This window comes from Trachurus japonicus, chromosome 13, assembly GCF_045865225.1.
Source record: "Trachurus japonicus isolate A0001 chromosome 13, Traja_1.0".
In the NCBI taxonomy this organism is placed as follows: Eukaryota; Metazoa; Chordata; class Actinopteri; order Carangiformes; family Carangidae; genus Trachurus; species Trachurus japonicus.
Window position 1 is genome coordinate 40417401 of NC_140919.1, and position 21196 is coordinate 40438596.

At 40.8% G+C, this 21196-nt stretch overlaps 1 protein-coding gene across 2 annotated transcripts; it reads left to right on the forward strand.

Moving 5' to 3' along the window:
* Positions 1-409: 409 nt before the first annotated feature.
* septin4b (septin 4b) lies at positions 410-15289 on the forward strand. 2 transcript variants are annotated; one of them, XM_085796550.1, is made up of 12 exons: positions 413-529; positions 3246-3590; positions 4847-4943; positions 5071-5157; positions 5284-5407; positions 6218-6352; positions 7631-7748; positions 7889-7990; positions 9109-9205; positions 10180-10342; positions 12238-12337; positions 15160-15289. In XM_085796550.1, the coding sequence occupies exons 1-12, from the start codon at positions 434-436 to the stop codon at positions 15226-15228; spliced, it is 1533 nt and encodes a 510-aa protein (XP_085652676.1). In that variant the 5' UTR covers positions 413-433; the 3' UTR covers positions 15229-15289. The 2 variants fall into 2 exon arrangements, with proteins under 2 accessions (XP_085652675.1, XP_085652676.1); XM_085796549.1 differs by lacking the exon at positions 15160-15289 and having other exon boundaries at positions 410-529; positions 12238-12502.
* The last annotated feature ends 5907 nt before the right edge of the window (positions 15290-21196 follow it).

The window sequence follows — 21196 nt, forward strand, 5'->3', positions numbered from 1 at the left end:
TAGAGTTTTTACAGTGTACTATGAGTATTAGTCAGGGTCTTACGCAGAATAAATCAGTCATACAAAGATTAGACTACTGGGGTTTTTTATGGGCCCCACTGGGCGCTGGGCCCCTAGAGTTATCATCACCTTTCTCCCCTAGACAACGGCCCTGGTCCCGCGTGCACATGGTATGTTGTTTCATCATGTCCTTGCTTTGCCTTTGTTTTAATCATTTAATATTTGTCCCATCTCCCTTCTTGTCTCCGTCGTGCGTCACCGTAACACATTCCCTCCTCCTGTCCACCATGCTTCCACCTCCCCCAAACTTTGTGGACCTATTTTCCTCACTCACGTCGGATACTCGTGCCCCCCCCCCCCCCTTCATAAAACTCTCCTCATGCGTCCTCCCTTCTGGTTGGAGATTGCAGAGTGCTCTGTTGCCCCAGTTGCAATGGAGGACAGTGACCATGAGGCTCACTCTTCATCAGACGAGCAGGATTCCCACCCTGCCTCCCCTAATCACAGCGGGGACCATGATGCTGAACAGGTACTGGTGACCCCCCACCCACCCCCTCCTCCCCCCAAGAAAAAAAAAAAAAAACAAAAAAACTTAACTTAAAGGCCCCATGCTGTGCACTTTTCTCTGGGTTTATTATTTACCTGCTGATATCCATAACAAGATGTATCACTGGTTTTGAGTACCTGTGATCTGCTTAAAGGGATAGTAGCATTTTTTTAAAGTGGGGTTGTATGATCTACAAATAGCCCCTAAGTACTTTAATTGCAGTAGAAGACTCTCTGCACTCCTCCCGTTAGCAACGCCAGCCCATAATAGCCCTGCCCAGAGATTTACAACATACAGTGTTGTGAACAGACCCAAAGAAACGGCCTATTTTCACGGCCTAAAAGAGGTTTTACCTGAAAAAAATACACAGTTTCATTGTTCGCTATAATATAATTTTTTTCCAGCCCTTCAAAGTGCAGGAAAAACACAGTTTTTATTTGGACCTAACCAACTGCTGATCGGCAGGCGCTAACCCTGGGCGGAGGGATACGTGAGTTGGTTAGGTCCAAATAAAAACTGTGTTTTTCCTGCACTTTGAAGGGCTGGAAAAAATTATATTATAGCGAACAATGGAACTGTGTATTTTTTTTTTAGGTAAAACCTCTTTTAGGCCGCGAAAATAGGCCGTTTCTTTGGGTCCATTCACAACAATGTATGTTGTAAATCTCTGGGCAGGGCTATTATGGGCTGGCGTTGCTAACGGGAGGAGTGCAGAGAGTCTTCTACTGCAATTAAAGTACTTAGGGGCTATTTGTAGATCATACAACCCCACTTAAAAAAAAATGCTACTATCCCTTTAATATCGTTTCTACTGCCCCTTTCTGTTGCCTCTTTCTGGAGCTCTAGCAGCCACAGGTCATTTGGCCAATCAGAAGAGAGAATGAGAACCTCTCCTCTGATTGGCTGACTGTTTTTGAGTGGCATGTGGTCGGGCCAATCACAGGCAAGTAACTGAAGCCTAAGCTGCATTCATAAAAATTGAAAAAAAAAAAAACAACTGGTCACGGTGGGCGGAGTTACCTTGTGTGTGACATCACAGAAAGGAGGAAGTGCTATCCGCTCGTCTTAAAGAGACAGTTCCTACAAATGGGCGGTGTGTGTTTCTCCGTTTATGACCAGTTTGATGCATGGGGGCAGTATATATATACGTGGCCCAGAGACCTCCCCAAGCACCAAAAAATAACCTAAATCACATTTTTCATGCCATGGGGCCTTTAACTCTCCCTCCTACTCCCCCATTTATAAAACCATGCTATTTTTACCCCTCAGCTCTCGTATTATTGTGCATAAACATAACGTGCAGAGTGCAGAGTCACACTGAGGCCCTACAGCTGAATTTAAATGGCATCATTTCTTTCTGAGGGTCACTGCATTATTTATCCGTGCGCTTGACGAGCCTGTGGTAACTGGAGTCCAGAGTATATGCACAGTTAGCTTCCACTTCAGCTGCAGTATCCACTTACAAGGAGGAAAAGCTTCACTTTGTTATTTTTCATCTCGACATCTCGACATCTCGTCGGTGTGCGTTACAGCTGGAAATCTGGGAATGAAGAATAAACTATGTAGCTAATGACTGATGCTGTCGTCAAATAACAACCATAAAGACGGACCTTCAGCCTGGCGTTAGCCCTGCAAAATTTATGAAGCGGTCAGGAGATGTTGGAAAAAGTGATGGCACAACTTAGTGCTTCTAGAGAGGTACAATTAAACTGGTGCCAGAGGTTCAGCCTCATTGAATGTTAGGTTTGAAGAAAAGCAACAACATGCAAATCCACTGAGATAGATGCCATTTATTAATGTGCCACTGCAGGACCCGTCCTCATTAGTTATTATAGGAAGAGATGAGCAGCTGACTTGCACCTATCATTTATGTTTATGTCTTATTTCATAATGTTTATTGTCACCTGCATTCGGAAGAATCATCAACATTTTTTTTTCTTTTAATAATATTTTTATCATGGTTTTTCCATAAACATACAAACTGAACACATCTTGTAGAAATCCCTGATATAGTACGTACATAGGAGCGCTCAGTCTGTTAGAGTTACAGTGATGCAACAACTAACGATCTAGAGTGAAATAAGTGGAAAAAGGATACAAATTTTCATAAATCTAAATATTTGAAACCTTAACAAAATTTTACAAGACAAAATATGAGTAATAAATAAATAACAATCGATCACCAAGTAAGTAGAAATCTAGCCACACGACCAATTGTCAGGGCTGCAGTCGACCATTCCCTTTAAAACAATATTTGTGAGTCTTTTAGCAGCATATTTAAAGAAGGGTGTCCATCAACATATTCTAATATGTCTCTTTTTTAACTTTTATCTGTATCTTGTCTGTCAGACAAAGAGAGACAAGAGGCTTCATTATAACAGCACCTTCTCTGACAGTCAGTGAATGCTGTATTGTATTGTCTTGTATCAGACTTTAACTCTGTAATTCATTCGCCTCAGGAAGACGGCCATAACATTTCATTGCTCTGTCTGCATAACATTTTCCATAACCATAAAATTTTATGATCTTTTCTAAAAGTTTGCTTTTTTTTTTTTTTTTTTACTCCCTGGACCTCCATCCATTCCTTTCTTCATCTGCACTCTACCTTTCCTCCTCCCTCCACCTCTTTGCATCCATCATCCTCTGCTTTTTTCTTGCACCAACTCATCCACCACCTTTAACCCGGACGTCTCTCCAGCATTCGAGCCATTCTGACGACTCAGAGGTGGAGAACATTATGCAAGACCCTCCCCACCAAGGAGGGCACCACCATCACCATGACCACCATCACCATGACCACCAGCAGCAGCATCCCCATGACGGCCCTGAGCCTCATGATGCAGACAGGGCAGCTGATGGCGAAGACCGCCCCCACACTCCCTCTTACCTGCAGCCCCCGGTGGCCGGTAGGGCCCAGTCCGACCCGGGGGCTGAGCCCGGGCTGACACACAGCAGGAGTGTGGAGTTTGACCTGTCGTCCCCCGTCAGCCCCTCCAGGCCCAAGAGCCCCTGGGGCCGATTTGACCCTTACGGCAATAACGAGGTAACACCGAGGGGTCTATAGCCTGGAGGATGAACTGGACCTGTGCAGCCTATAATAGTTCAGCCTTCAAGGCGACTTCACTTCGCTGGCTTTGTGCTGTGATGTGTTGAGCAGTTCATTTACAGACTGATTGATTCGGTGTGTGACAGAGTTTGACTGTCTGCCTCTGGTGTTGTTCAGGTGGAGCAGTTTGTGTTCGATGCTCTGAGAGGACCGAAGCTCCTGCTGAGCTCAGTTCAATTCAATTCAATTCATTTATTAGTTTAGTTTATTTAAAGTGTAAAATCACCATGGTGCAACATGGTCTCGGTACACTTTTATTAAAAGGACAACGAGGAGTTTCTATTTGGTTATAAAAAAGTCTCACGTTAATGTGGATGAATCTACGCTACCTACACTTGTTAATGGGCCCATTTTCGATAAATATATCGTTTTGTCTCTATGGTTATTTTGTTATTTTAATTAATGGTGGAAATGCTGGGCGAGCCGACCAGCGTTTCTTTACTTTCGGTTTCGCGGATGCTCATGAGAATAACGCCGCCGAATTGCCATTTATGGTCGGGACTACGACGGTATGTGATCGTCTTCCAACCTCTGACTTTAATTCTTGATGAATGAAAACATGAGTCTGTCTTGCACCGGTCAAAGAATTTCACGGTGCGGAGGCTCATAAATGTAGTGTGGAAACACTTCACTTTAACAAAACTCCTCGTTGTCCCTTTAAGGACTGCACAACAAGTCGGCAGAATTTGCTTTCGGCACAGCGTAGTAGCAGCACATAGTAGCTACTGTGTGGCAACAGACATCAGTTATACATTTACTGTAACATACATGAGCAGACATCAACATCAGACCAGACATTTACATACATACAGACTATACATTAAACATTAAACATAACATATACATTTAACACAGATGGAGTATGGAGCTGAGTGGAGTTCAGTAGTCTGATGGCAGTGGGGAAAAAGCTGTTTTTGAACCGGATTGTTTTTGTTGAAATGGACCTAAAGCGTCTGCCAGAGGGCAACAGTTGAAACTGGGTGTGTTGGATCAGAGATTATTTGATGTGCTCTTGTTATTGTGCGTTTATGGTGAAGTGAATCAAGTGATGGGAGCTGCTGACTTTGTTTAGGTGTTTACTTGTGGGAAGTTTTAAACAAATGTTTGCTCATCGCATTGAAATCCTCTTTTTTTCTCCACACAGTCATGTCTACAAGCTCATGTGTGTGTTTATCTTTGTCTGTATTTTTTAGGACCAGGACAAGGAATATGTGGGTTTTGCGACGTTGCCAAACCAGGTGCATCGTAAGTCAGTCAAGAAGGGATTTGACTTCACACTCATGGTGGCAGGTAAATCCTCGTCCTCGCAATATTAGCAGAGAAATTTGATCTTAAGCCCAGACTTCAACTTTCAAGATCGCTGAACACGCGCTCTCTTAATCCGACTCTTTTTGTCTGTGTTGTTGTTTGTTTGAAGGGGAGTCTGGCCTGGGGAAGTCCACTCTGGTCAACAGCCTGTTTCTTACAGACCTTTACAAAGATAGGAAGCTGCTCAACGCTGAAGGTGAGGGGAGCTCCGGCTTCTTCATGGCTTTGTTTTTTCTCTTTGCTTTGTGAGAAAATATTTGTTCTACGCTTTATGATTTCTGATATTAAAACAACGGTGGTTTTGTTTGTGTCCGTCCTCCAGAGCGAATCACACAAACAGTAGAAATCACCAAACACACAGTGGATATAGAAGAGAAAGGCGTCAAACTAAAGCTCACCATCGTGGACACCCCTGGGTTCGGGGACGCTGTGAACAACACTGAATGGTACGAACATCTAACACTGCATCAGATGAAGCCACGAGTACAGCTGTCTAACCTCCTCTCTGCACTCTGCTGTGGTTAAAGGGATAGTTCAACATTTTGGCGAAAAACTGGTCCCGATGGGAACGCCCATCAGCGGTTTTGCATGAATTTACCACGAAAACAACTCTGTCTACCGTAATAACGTTATTATCTCATAGCGTGGTGAATGTGCAGGTCACAACTTGTCCACCAGAGCGTTTTGGAGTTGTTGGATTGTGTATTTGAAGAGTTTGATGAGGGAAACCAAGAAATCCCATGAGCCTCCGTAGCGTAGCTCTGAGCAGCTCGCGGCTCTGCTCCGCCGTTCTAAAAATAGCTTGCACTGACAAGTAAAGGTAATGACCCTACTGCTATGACTATAGGGATTATGGCATTGGGCCAATTAGCCAAATGTTGAACTATCCCTTTAAGGGGAACTATGCAAATCCAGTTGCTTTTCTGTTTTCTGTTTGCTAACCCTCCTCCCAGCCATGTGCATTTGTTTCCAACTCCGGCAAGAAATCAATTAATAGAGCGGCACACAACATTATTTATCATTTATCTGTATGATTTGTATATCTGTGTAGTTTTATCTGTCATAAACAAGATATTAGGGGTTACTGGGTGCATTATGGGGTTATGACAATGGGCCAATTTGCCAAAATGTTGATCTATCCCTTTAACAAAGTCATGTGCAACAGTGCAGCAGTTGCCTCAGAGACTGAACGTCCCTGTGTGTGTGTGTGTGTGTGTGTGTGTGTGTGTGTGTGTGTGTGTATGTTCCCACTGTAGCTGGAAGTCGGTGGCCGACTACATCGACCAGCAGTTCGAGCAGTACTTCAGGGACGAGAGCGGCCTCAACCGCAAGAACATCCAGGACAACCGCGTACACTGCTGCCTCTATTTCATCTCACCCTTCGGTCACGGGTATGACGAGGCTGCAGCTCCTCTGGGGGATTAGTTATAGCCCGGCCCCTGCCTCTCTTTTTAACGGGGAAAATTAACTCCTTTACCGCAGTGTAGAATGTCCTGTGTTGGCGTTTCACATATCACAACCAGCCGGAGGAATGAGGAGGAAGCCAGTGTTTCCATTACCAAAAAAATACAGTACACATCCCAGCAGCTTGCAGGTTCCTTCACAGCCTTTATCCTACACACACACACACACACACACACACACACACACACAGCTACCTGAGTAATTGAGATTTATCGTAAATATCTAGCGTTCATTTGCAGTGCGCTCAGCCCCATTAATAGTTAAAGCAGCGGGCTCTTGCCCCCAGAGTTAAAGCAGTCCCCCGCTGCCTTCAGGTGGATTTACATCTGGTGCAGCGCTTTTGCTCTAATCAAATGTTTGTGCCAAGTGCTGATGTGGTGCTTTTCAGCACATGGGTGCACGTGCAGTCGTGCACCGTTCCACATTACTGAGCTCATTTAGGAAGTAAATATACCATAAACCTCAAGTAATGCTGCATAGCAGTGCTGTTGTCAGAGTCTCAGTGATGGAGAGACTGCTCCCTCTGTTGATGAGCTGCAGTCATTACTCACTAGTTACTAGTACAGTGTGGGGTCACCCAGACAGCACACAGTGGCATCTACATTCACATTAGCTTCATACAAATAGAAATCATTACTGAACTTATTTCCACTGTGATAAAACAGTTGCCCCCTTGTCCAGCATGTATGGAAATTGGAAATGTTTATGTAGGATGTAAATGGTTGAAAAAGATAGATAGATAGATAGATAGATAGAAAAATAGATAGATAGATAGATAGATAGATAGATAGATAGATAGATAGATAGATAGATAGATAGATAGATAGATAGATAGATAGATAGATAGATAGATAGATAGATGAGTGTATTTGTCATTTCCAAGGAAAATTGTTTTCACCATTTCGTACAGAGCGGCCTCGAGAAGTGCAACTTACACACATTAACATACATTCCCACATTTCATACACCACAATTACATAGAGACATAAGAAGGTAAAACATAAGACATAAGACCCTGCACCCCACATTTACATGTGCATTCCCCCTGGTTATGTTCTTTTCATTGTCTTATTTAGTTCAGCTATGGCAGATGGGATGAAGCTTTTGTTGAATTTTATTATTTTCTTCACCTGGTCTTGAGTAAGTGTTGATTTCCTGTGTGTAGAGTACTGTTCTTCATTATGTGTGTGTTGTATCTCCTCCAGCCTTCGGCCTTTGGATGTGGAGTTCATGAAGGCTCTCCACGAGAAGGTGAACATCGTCCCCATCCTGGCTAAAGCCGACACACTCACCCCGAGTGAGGTGAAGAAAAAGAAAATCAAGGTCAGAAAGATCTGAGTCAGTAGTTAAATAGTTTTACTGTCCACATGTTTGAATGAAACTGAAATTACGCAGCGGGGAAGCATTTGTTTTCTCCAGTAGAAACGTTATTCTCACTCTGTGCTGCTGCGTCCCCACCGCAGATCAGAGAGGAGATCGAGCAGTACGGCATCAAGATCTACCAGTTCCCCGACTGTGACTCGGACGAGGACGAGGAGTTCAAGCAGCAGGACCTGGAGCTGAAGGTGAGACTCTGATGTTTATACTCTCTCAGTGAAGCAGCATGTTGTTGACTGACAACATAGATCAGACACAAAATCAAAAAGCAACAAGTCAAGTGAATCATCTTCAGATTGGTTTATTTGTTTATGGTTCCTTCCATCATCTTTTCATTATATATTTGCATACAACTATCAATTTCACACCTATTCCACACATAACTCTTGTCACCTTAGAACCCAATATTGTTGTACCTCTCAATCACAGTTCTGTTACTTTATCGTGGGCCAAGAATATGGAATTTATTACCTGTACATTTTTTTGATTTATCTTTACAACAATTTAGGAGAGCACTAAAGTCTCTCCTGCTAACCAGCCAATACTTTCCACATGGTCTGCCTATCTAAACTGGGATTATTTTATATTTCTTATCATATGTTTATCAAGCTTTTTGTATTGCATTGTACAATGTTAAATCATGTAAACCATGTTTGTATTTATTATGTATGAACGACTTTTGTACCTCACAAATGTAGCTATGCTCATTAGCTTAGAACTGTAGTCGGAGAATGCCCCCTACAAGCCCCTGGAGGGTTTTTTGGCATCTCCCCTTCACATTGTTTTGGATTTTATATGTCATATCTTTTTTAACCTTGATATGTGAAAATAAACAAACAACACAAAGCATGCTGTTGTCCCAGTCACATCAGAGAGGACGATCCGTTTATGAAGTGCAGTGATGCCAGAGTGAATTCACAGAACATTCATGTCCTTGGTGGCCACAGCACAGACACAGAGGGGCAGTTCATCTATCAGTGCTTGTGACCATGAGTAGCCTATGTTAAAAAAAAAAAAAAAAACATTGTGATAAAAAAAAATAGTCATCAGTGTTTAATGTTTAAGAATTGGAGGTGAGGGGATTATCCCTCCGAATGACATTAACCAGAGATGAGTAAAGGAGGAAGGGAAGATGTGGAAGAGAGCTGGACAAAGGCATCAAAAAAACAAAACAGTGGTTAACACATCTGCACTGCACCACTCAGTGCTGCACCAGTCCACTCGTCTGCACACTCTCTGCTGCCAGACATCTTTGGAAACACCTTTTTGATTTCTTGCGATCCTCTGTGCCCCCCCCCCCCAACAGGAAAGCATTCCCTTTGCCGTGATCGGCAGCAACACGGTGGTGGAGGCCAAAGGGAAGAGGGTGAGGGGCCGTCTGTACCCCTGGGGCATCGTAGAAGGTTGGTTCAATCCTCCATCACAAGTTAAAGTTTGATTTGTGGGAAGAGAAATCAAGATCATTTTTAGCATCTTAAAGGGATAGTTCAACATTTTGGCAAATTGGCCCATTGCCATAATCCCTATAGTCATAGCAGTAGGTTCGTTACCTTTATTTGTCGGTGCAAGCTGTTTTTAGAACGGCGGAGCAGAGCCGTGAGCTGCTCAGAGCTACGCTACGGAGGCTAATGGTATTTCTTGGTTTCCCTCATCAAACTCATCAAATACACAATCCAATAACTCCAAAACGCTCTGGTGGACAAGTTGTGAGCTGCACATTCACCATGCTATGAGATAATAACACAACGTTACCACACAGAGTTGTTTTAGAGGGAAATACAGAGACTGGTTGCCGAAAAACTTCCCCCGACGGGAACGCGCATCAGCAGTTTTGCATGAATTTCCCTCTAAAACAACTCTGTGTGGTAACGTTGTGTTATTATCTCATAGCATGGTGAATGTGCAGCTCACAACTTGTCCACCAGAGCGTTGTGGAGTTGTTGGATTGTGTATTTGATGAGGGGAAACTGATTCTGGAGCAAAACGAGGTTGTGCGGGCTATTTCTTCTCTTTTCTATTGTCCCTTTGGCCCAGCACCCCAAGCGAGGGATGTGCGTATATTTTCACAATTTATGAGGGGAAACCAAGAAATCCAAGAAACCAAGAAAGCGGCTCACGGCTCTGCTCCGCTGTTCTAAAAATATCTTGCACCAACAATTAAAGGTAACGAACCTACTGCTATGACTATAGGGATTATGGCAATGGGCCTGTTTGCTAGAATGTTGAACTATACCTTTAAGTCTTGTCAGATGTTATGTCTTGTACAGCTACTAGTGACAGTGACGGTGCTGGTTTTTCGGATTCAGCATTAACGGTTTTGGAAGAACGCTGGACATACGTATCATTGTAACGGACCTTGGTGCTTGGTGGTTTTCAGTGGAGAACTCGGCGCACTGTGACTTTGTGAAGCTGAGGAACATGCTGGTTCGCACGCACATGCAAGACCTGAAGGACGTGACCCGGGAGACCCACTACGAGAACTACAGAGCCCAGTGCATCCAGAGCATGACCCGCATGGTGGTGAAGGAACGAAACCGCAAGTACGCTCACACCGATGCACACAAGAAACACACAACTACACTGTCTTGTATTTAGATGGCTTTCACACAACGATTTACAGATGGAGATGGTAAAATAATGATATTTGTGTGTAGAGGATATAGTTATTGTAGTTAAACAATGTATGTTTTATATCCTTAAAGCCGTGGAAAAAGTGTTTGGCCCTTTTTGATTTCTTGCTCTTATGCATATTTGTCACACTCAAATCAAACAAATTTTGATATTAGACAAAGATGACCCAAGTAGGGATGTCACGATTATAAATTTTCTTGGTACGATTATTGTCAGAGAAATAATCACGGTACTACGATTATCACGATTATTATGCACTAATTAATTTCACAACACTATGAATGTGTAAAATCAAATATAGTCAAAATATAATTACATTACTCACTGTTTACACAAAATATTTCAAGTATCTATTAATATATGACCAATTCTTAATCCCCAGGGGAAACATTTGAAATATTCAGGTCATAAATTGTCATCTATACCAAATGTTTGCGTTTATTTTAATCGTTTTTTGTTTTGTTTTGCTTCATGTTTTTATTAAAAATGACACGCTAACATTTAAATTCCTACCAATTCAATGTTACGTTAGTTAAATGGACCAGTATCTGTGCATTTACCTTTATTTTTGCGCACATCTGCCGATAAGCTTCCAACATCAAATTTTTGTGAAAGTAACGGTATTTAGGAATCTTCACGATCAATTAATTGTGGCGTTTCATACCACGATTAATTGTGAAAACAAGTAATTGTGACATCCCTAGACCCAAGTAAACACTAAATGCAGTTTTTAAATGATGATTTCATTTTTTTTAAGGGAAAAAAGCTATGCAAACCTACCTGGTCCTATGTGAAAAAGTAATTGTGAAATCATAAACCAAATTTTTTTAAAAGTTGAGTTCAATTTCACTGTCCACCCAAGCCTGATCACTGTCAGACCTGTTGAATCAAAGTCTGACAAAGTACTGTAAAGTAGGCTAAGAGATGTCAAAAAGCAACACATTACGCCACAATCTCAAGAAATGAAAGAAAAGATGAAAATCACATCTATCAGTCTGGAAAGTGTTACACAACCATCTTCTAAAGTTCTGGGGCTCCAGTGAATCAGAGAGTCACAGGAAGGGGGCCTGGTAGCCTGGAAAATCCTTGGCCTTGCTTGACCTTCTGTGGCACTGCTGCGACAGCTGCATTTAAAGCAGAAGTAAGCGATCCGGTCATTTTGGCTAATGCTGCGTTCCAGGCAGGCTTTTGAAACCGTAAATTACAGCTTCAAGTCACAACTTACGACTTTGTAGCGTTCCAGGCAACCCACTCGTGTTTCTCCGACCTGTTTTACCTGTGAAAGTCACTATAACGGCCACTCGTAACTTCCGACCCGTGAACTCGTACCAGATCGAACTGGTACCACTTCACAGGTCGGAAAAACACGAGTTACGAGTTGCCTTGAACGCACCATAACGTCTTGTCAGCCTACGGAGTTAGCAGCCCCCGCCCTCGTCATGGATCTATTGGTCCTCGTCCCTACGTCACCACATTCAGGCGCATCCCTTGGCTGCACACACAGAGAGGATTGCCCCTTTATGCCGTTCTCTCTCCTCATTGGATAAAACTTGTAGGATACAAGGAAAGTTTTCTCCTGGGCTCAGAGCAGAGCAGAGTGACTGACAGACCCGTGTTTCGGTCCAAACACTCTATAGAAGTGATTGCTGTCGGAAGATACAACTATTTAAGACTTATATTACAGTAACACAAAAATATCGCTTACTTCTGCTTTAACAGTGTGGATGTAACTGGGATTTGGCTCAAAATGAACTTGAATGAAAAACTGAGTGTAAGTGTTGGATGCATCCCTCCCTCTCTGCAGTAAACTAACCAGGGAGAGTGGTACAGACTTCCCCATCCCCGTGGTGCCCGGCGTGACGGACAGCGAGACAGAAAAGCTCATCCGAGAGAAAGACGAGGAGGTACGGCCCGCCGACCACCAACCGGAGGCACATCGGCGCCAACACGGTCACGACCACAAGTCTGACCTCAGTTCAGAGCAGCATGAGCGCTCAGACGCTCGTCCTGACCCAGAGCTGCACTCAGATCAGTTACAAGACGAAGCTCTCTGAGTGTTTACATTCAGTTGAATCTTTCTGTGACGCACACTCAGGTCATGTTTCAGAAGCTGACGATGAGTAGCCTCGAAAACATGAACGGGTGTTTTTATACATTCAGATCTCCTGGTCTGAGCTGTGGTGGGAAACAGTTTGTCACTTCAGGTGTAATCATTTCCATGTCAGGTGGCATCCTGGGAACTATTTTGCACAACAATATAATATGTTGCATGTGTTGCTATATGTCGTCACACAGGGATTGTTGCCAGGTTTTTCAGCGTGTGGCTGTTTCTATAGCTCAACCTTGAGCTGAGCGCTGGGTTAATAAACTTGTTCCGTGGTTGGTTCAACACCGACAGTGCAGTGTTAACACCTAAGGAAAGAATTCAACTAATTTCAGTACCATATGAATTTTTATGCATTGGCAAAAAATAAAAAAAGTATGAAATATAATATAATATAATAAAAAATAATATATAAAATCAACAGAGTAGGCTTTGGTTAGATTGAATTATTTTATTCTATATTATTCTAATTATATATTATATAATTATTATTTATTATTAGTTAAGTAATGATTCCCTTTATGTTCCTCATATTTTAATTCTACACAGTCAGTGTGATTATTTTCCAGTCAAGGTAACTGAAGATGAGCTGAGCAGGAATACATCATTGTCATTCAACCTCTTTTCCTCTTCCCCATTAAAACCATTTATTTTGTCAAATAAACACATCATTTGTCCAACTTTTTTTTTCTTTTTTTCTTTTTTAACCAATCTCTCTTGATTATTACTGTAACTTTATACTGTTTCAGTCTTTTGGGATGTTATAATCAGGGCATGTATTGTACTGCACAAAGTACAATGCACACTGCAAACAACTAAAACTGACAAGTAAATTGCATTGCTCAACCTTTTTCCAGTTTCCAAAAAATCCCCAAATCCTTATAATTGTCATGATGAATCTAAAATAAAAGATTATACGAGTTGGTTTTTCACAGAACAGAACATAACAGAAGATCAGCTCTATAGCAGCTATACTATATTTTAATTTCCTGAAATGGTTCCTTGCCGTCACGTGACCTGGAAAGAACAGACTCATCTCCTGAGTGTTATTGATTTTTGTCTGTGTGTAAATAACCGGCTTGTACACGAGGCTGTGCAGCCGCGTTCAGACCGCGCACCAGCACCGCCGTAAATGTAACCGAGGATGTTTATGCAGATACTATCATCTGTTTTTTTTTCTTTTTTTTCTTCATAGTGATAATTGCTGCTAATACTTTATGTACTTTACTTTACTTTCGCTGCCCAGCATTGTTACCTGCTCTCTAACTGTCTGTCTATGCAGATTGTTATCTATTTTTCTATACAAGTGCTGCTAGCATTCTGCGGTAACACTTTACTTGAATAGGTATTCATAAGATTGACATAAAACTGTCATAACCATGACATAACAGCTGTCATAAACATCAATGAATACTTCTGACAGCTGTGGTTAAGTGTCATTCGGTAAGTTATGTCACTTTTGATGCAAAGTTGACATTGTTTGAGATGTTTTTGTTCTGACAACTTGACATAAAGACAATTTAAACTGTCATAGCAGACCTAATTACCAAACTTTAAAAATTATGTCAAGTTCTCATAACAAGGAACATCTCAAACAATGTCAACTTTGCATCAAAAGTGACATAACTTACCGAATGACACTTAACCACAGCTGTCAGAAGTATTCATTGATGTTTATGACAGCTGTTATGTCATGATTATGACAGTTTTATGTCAATCTTATGAATACCTATTCAAGTAAAGTGTTACCTATTATTGTTATTATTACCTGTGCTCTGTGATATGTCTGTCTGTTTTTTTAATGTGAGGACTGCGGATGTAGTCTACTTGCCAACAATGAGTACCTGGAAATGTTGAGTACCCCAAAGTTTTATGTTAGAAATAGATAGTATGGGTCCCTAGTATTCAGAAACTGAGGGATGCTAACATATATATATTGGGCAATTAGCATAATTAGCATAAATGAGCATAATTGCCTATATGGGCAATATTTCAACCAAATTGACTTGGCTGATCTGGGCAATATTGGAGTGGTTTTAGGGGTTATTGATGATGCTGAATCCATTTCTGACATTTTCAAAATTCAAAATGGCTGTCTAAACCGATGACCAGATTTTGAAATCCATCAAAATCGGCCCACTGGCGGTTAAAAGCTGGTCACTTCCGGTTTAGACAGCCATTTTGAATTTTGAAAATGTCAGAAATGGATTCAGCATCATCAATAACCCCTAAAACCACTCCAATATTGCCCAGATCAGCCAAGTCAATTTTGTTGAAATATTGCCCATATAGGCAATTATGCTAATTTATGCTAATTATGCTAATTGCTCAATATATATAAGTTAGCATCCGGCAGTTTCTGAATACTGGGGACCCATACTATCTATTTCTAACATAAAACTTTGGGGTACTCAACATTTCCGGGTTCACAATGGGGCCCTATGGGCTGGCAAGTAGACTAATGGAAACTAGCTCTGAGCTAAATCCGGCACGCTTAGCTACAGGATGCCACGGCGTTAACTGTTCATTAACGTGCACTGTCCTCAAACAAATAAACAGTAAATGTAAATGTAAGGTTGTTGTTGCCGTGGTGACTGACGCTGGTCTCCTCTCTCCTCACAGCTGCGGCGGATGCAGGAGATGCTCCAGAGGATCCAGGATCAAATGCACACTCAGAAAGATGCCTATTAAAGAACAGTACGCCAGTCAGAGGTGTATGTGTGTCTCTCCTTCACTGGGATTTAAGAAAAAATGGACATTGACATCCCTACGTGTTCACCCACCCACCCACCCACCACTCGACTCCATCAGCAGCAGCAGCCGTGGTAAGCTGATCTGACATCTGCAGCGGTTCAACGACTCTAATCTCTGACATTAAAGGCTGAAACGCTGCTGCAGAAACACTCCACCCTCCTCCACGCCACTGGTTCTGTTTCTGTTCTGTCAAATATGTATTTAAAAAGAAAAAAAATGGACAGGTTTGATGTTTGCGTGAATAATAAACCGGTCTCCAGTTTGAGGGTCAGCTCACATATCTGAACTTTGATTAAAGGGATAGTAACATTGTTTTGTAAAGTGGGGTTGTATGATCTACAAATAGCCCCTAAGTACTTTAATTGCAGTAGAAGACTCTCTGCACTCCTCCCGTTAGCAACGCCAGCCCATAATAGCCCTGCCCAGAGATTTACAACATAAAACAGCCATATGATTCATATGGCAAGTTTGCATGGTTTTTCTTTTAGATTACTTAATTTTGGAAATAGCTATAAGGCCAAACAGATTTTCATTGCTGCTTGAGTTCGTACGCTGAGGGCCGGTTTTGTTTCCTGTGGATTTTGACGTCTGCCTCCATCGTCATTTCACTTTGACTCTCTTCACTGGCTGCAGGACATTTGCATTCAGAATAGACTCATAATTAGTGGAGACATTTCTCTCTTCTGTCCATGAAATTAAATAAAGGTTAAATAAAATAAAATAAATGAAGTTTAACACAGGCTGAAGAGTTAGTGAAGGAGGTTGCTAGCCCAAACATTTGCACATTTCCTGTTTAGTTTTTCCTCTTGTTTTGAAAAGTAACAAAAAAAAAAGGGGTATTATTATTATTATTATTAGGGCCCGAGCGGCGACTGCAAGTCTTTAATTGCAGTAGAAGACTCTCTGCACTCCTCCCGTTAGCAACGCCAGCCCATAATAGCCCTGCCCAGAGATTTACAACGTACAGTGTTGTGAACAGACCCAAAGAAACGGCCTATTTTCACGGCCTAAAAGAGGTTTTACCTAAAAAAAAAAATACACAGTTCCATTGTTCGCTATAATATAATTTTTTCCAGCCTTTCAAAGTGCAGGAAAAACACAGTTTTTATTTGGACCTAACCAACTCACGTATCCCTCCGCCCAGGGTTAGCGCCCGCCGATCAGCAGTTGGTTAGGTCCAAATAAAAACTGTGTTTTTCCTGCACTTTGAAGGGCTGGAAAAAATTATATTATAGTGAACAATGGAACTGTGTTTTTTTTTTCAGGTAAAACCTCTTTTAGACCGTGAAAATAGGCCGTTTCTTTGGGTCTGTTCACAACACTGTATGTTGTAAATCTCTGGGCAGGGCTATTATGGGCTGGCGTTGCTAACGGGAGGAGTGCAGAGAGTCTTCTACTGCAATTAAAGCAGAAGTAAGTGGTCCAGTCGTTTTCGCTAATGCTGCGTTCCAGGCAGGCTTTTGAAATCGTAAATTACAGCTTCAAGTCACAACTTACGACTTTGTAGCGTTTCAGGCAACCCACTCGTGTTTCTCCGACCTGTTTTACCGGTGAAAGTCACTATAACGGCCACTCGTAACTTCCGACCGGTGAACTCGTACCAGATCGAACTGGTACCACTTCACGGTCGGAAAAATACGAGTTTCCTTGAACGCACCATAACAGTCCTCGTCCCTACGTCGCCACATTCACGGCGTTCCTTGGCTGCGCACACAGCCCTGCATGCCGTTCTCTCTCCTCATTGGATAAAAACTGTAGGATACGATAAATGTTTTCTCCTGGGCTCAGAGCAGAGCAGAGGGACTGACAGACCCGTGTTTCAGACCAAACACTCTATAGAAGTGATTGCTGTTGGAAGATATAACTATTTAAGACTTAGATTAACACAAATATATCACTTACTTCTGCTTTAAAGTACTTAGGGGCTATTTGGAGATCATACAACCCCACTTAAAAAAAAATGATGCTATCCCTTTAAGCCACATGATCACAGGGTTGTTGTTTTATTTGTTTGTTTGTTTGTTTGTTTTTACATGAGGTGTTTATGAGGTTTACATCCAAGTACTGGTGACCCGCTCAGAGATTTATAAGCACGCATTACTGGTGCAGGTGTTTATTTTTATTATCCTTATAGGCCAAATGCATATATACTGTCATAATTTAATTTTCTATATTACAGTATGCTCATAAACATTTTTTCTACTGTTTTTTTTTTCATCTTTAACGGAACGTGTTTCTGGTTTTATTTAACACTGTTCAACGTTATGTATGGATGTTTGTTTTGTGTAGCGCCTCCTGCTGGTTAATTTGGTCTAATCTTTCTTTTGGAAATTTTTGTTTTATTAGCGTTGCATGTTTGTCATTAGTTGCCACCTCTGCTGCCTGTCTGACAGCATGGATGTTAGCAGCTCACACTAGAAAACCGCTGCTTACTGATCGCCATATAAACATGGAAAATAATCGTACTTTTTAAACGACAGAAAAGGTCTTTATTTTTTTTATTTTTTTTGGAGGATTCCCCAAAGCAGAACTGTTTCAGAAGCAGTTCACGCCACAAATCCATCAGGTGAACTATGGCAACAAGCCATTTTAACATTTAAAAGCCAGACTGGATATGTGTTGTAGATATCTGTAATTCAGTTTTGCCGAGTCGAAAAGAACATTTCAGATATCTGCAACTACGTTCTTCCTAGGACAATTCATGTGTATGGGGTTTGTCATTACAGATATCTACAATTCAGTTGCAGATATCCGCTATGCGAATTACAGATATCTGTAACTGAATTACGACTACAGTAGTACTAATTCCAGTTTGAGATATCTACAATTTGATTCTGACTAGTCATAATTCCAGTTCAAGATATCTTTAATTCACCTCAATTAAAGATATCTACATGTCCCTTTTTGGATATCTTAAATTAAGTTTTGACTAGGCGAAATGACGTTTTAGATATCTCAAACTGGAATTAGTACTAGTCGTAATTCAGTTACAGATATCCGTAATTCACATAGCGGATATCCGCAACTGAATTGTAGATATCTGTAATGACAAACCCCATACACATGAATGGTAAAAGAGACGTCATTTGTCCTATAGGAAGAACGTAGTTGTGGATATCTGAAATGTTCTTTTTGACTAGAGGCAAAACTGAATTACAGATATCTTGAATAAAAAATCCAACTATTCAAAATGTAATTACGACCAGTCAGAAAGACGTTGTTGATATCTACAATGTTAATTCTGGATAGCAAACTTAGCTTTTAAATGTTAAATCCGCTTGCCATAGGTGAACAACAGGTGAGAGCTGATGACTCCATCTTGTTCGGCATGAAGTGACCAAGTGTCCAAGGGAAAGGGGTCGCACCACAGACCGTGCAGTCTGTTGAGTTGTGCATGTGTTTTGTGAAGGTCAACCCAGATCTCAGATTAATGAGTGATGATGATGAGGTTATTTATGGACAGCGGGAAAATAATTTTTATTTTGGTCGGTTACAATGATGTCCTCACTTCGAGGGAACTCATATGTTGGTTGTGCGCTAACCTTTACCTTTATCTTATAATCAAAGCCAACAATGATGAACTTAATTTTCCTAAATTACCCTTTTCAGAGTGTGAGCTTTGTTTTTTGTTTTTATTTACATGAAGAATATTGTTGTGGAATAACTTTTTTCAAAGAATTAGTTTGAGTACAAACCTTATTTTTTTGGACTCTGCCATGTATGTGAGTGACCTTTGTTTAAAAAAAAAGAAAAAAGACATTCCTTTAGCTTCTGTACCAGAGTCAGGTATGGCGTTTTCTTCCTCTTTTCTTAATTTGTTTGTTTTATATTAATTTTGTCTCATGTTATTCTACTTTTTGGAGTATATTTATGTAATAAATTTGTAAATGAAAAGCAGATGGAGAGGACAACATGTACAAATTCTAATATTGTAATAAAATATGACTATAATTTCATGTCTCCATCACACATTGGGTTTGGCTTTATTTTGTGAAAACAGAAGCAGAATTTAAATGTCATGACTGGATTTTAACTAATGGGTTTTTAAGATGTCACACATCTTTTTTTATCAACTTATACTGACATTTGGACACCACTGGGCAATTGGGTATTTTTCTAAGTATAATGCAATCTTCAAAATGTTGATGTTCTGTTATTTCTTTTTTGATGAACTTCAAGAAAAGCAGAGAAATGATTCATATGGCAAGTTTGCATGGTTTTTCTTTTAGATTACTTAATTTTGGAAATAGTTATATGGCCAAACAGATTTTCGTTGCTGCTTGAGTTTGTACGCTGAGGGCCGGTTTTGTTTCCTGTGGATTTTGACGTCTGCCTCCGTCGTCATTTCACTTTGACTCTCTTCACTGGCTGCAGGACATTCGCATTCAGAATAGACTCATAATTAGAGGAGACATTTCTCTCCTCTGTCCATGAAGTTTAACACAGGCTGAAGAGTTAGTGAAAGACGTTGCTAGCCCAAACATTTGCACATTTCCTGTTTAGTTTTTCCTTATGTTTTGAAAAGTAACAAAAAAAAGGGTATTATGGTGCCTTCATGTGCTATGGTAATTATGGTAAATACCAAAAGACGACGTGAAAAGTGCACATGAACACCCTCTCATGTGGTATTTTCCACTGGGCAACTCCTAGATTTTTTTGATGCCCGAGCTGCCGAGATGAAAATAACCTCTGACCTTTTCAACATGGCGGAGAGCAACGCAAGATTGGTTAATGGTTAAAGCAAGACAAGCCTTTAGAAAACTGTTAGCAGCTATTCACTTTATGTATGTGTGCATGTACAGTAAAAAAGCTACTTTAAAAAAGCTAGACAAATAGCCAGCGCTAAATCTCCAGGAATATTAATATTTATTTTTTATTTGTTATTATTTAATATTTTATTATTCATAGATATATACACGTAGATGTCTCATGTATATCTATGGTTTTACCCAAGTAACAAGTCTGAATCTGTGTGTCCACCATCTTTATTTTCTCTGTACAACAACAAAAGCTCATGAACACAACGCACTGGTAAATACCAGGTCACAAGTGGAAAATACCATCTGTACCATAGCACATGAAGGCAGCATTATTATTATTATTATTATTATTATTATTAATATTACTATTATCACCTTTAATAACTCAACTAAATGTAATGCAATAAGCAGCAAGAGCAGATTTCTGACTTGTCAACAGTTAATTAATGTGGCCCCGCCCCCTCAGGCCTCTAACTAACAGCTGTAGTTAATTGCTTGTTAATTAGCTCATGTGGCCCATTAAACATTAGTCTCAGACATAAACTCTTCTAGGATGTTAAACAGGCCTGTATTGTATCTTATTTGTGTTTTGCCGCCTCTCTGTCGACCTGTTGAAGAGTTCACCAGCTTCATGGTGAACAAAGGGGCGGCCATCTTGAAGAGGAGCAGGTGGAGGAGATGACAGTGACACATGACAAACTGTAAGTCTGAAGTCAATCTTACCTTTAACTTTTAGTATCAATCAATTCTTCACCTTTTACCTGTAATGAAACGCCTCTTTGAACTTATTTTAGAAAACGTCAGTGTCATTTCTAGGATTTAGATATAAGGAAGGACATAGTAAGACCAGGTCAGACTCAGTCCTTCTCACTATTGTGAAATGATGTTCGTTAAATTCACGACAGTTTTGCGTTTGATGCCCATTTTAAAATATTGTAATTACTCAATTCAGTCTGTTTTTATTCCCCTCGTCCTGATCACACTGGTCTAAATCCCAAAACGTTACAGTCAGATCTGTCATATCCCACCTGACAAAATAAAGATTCTTAAAATATGAGTTTTCTCTACTTACATAGGCTACAGACAGGTCAAAACTACTTATTATGATGATTATTATGATTTATTCTGGCCAGGCCCCTTATGCA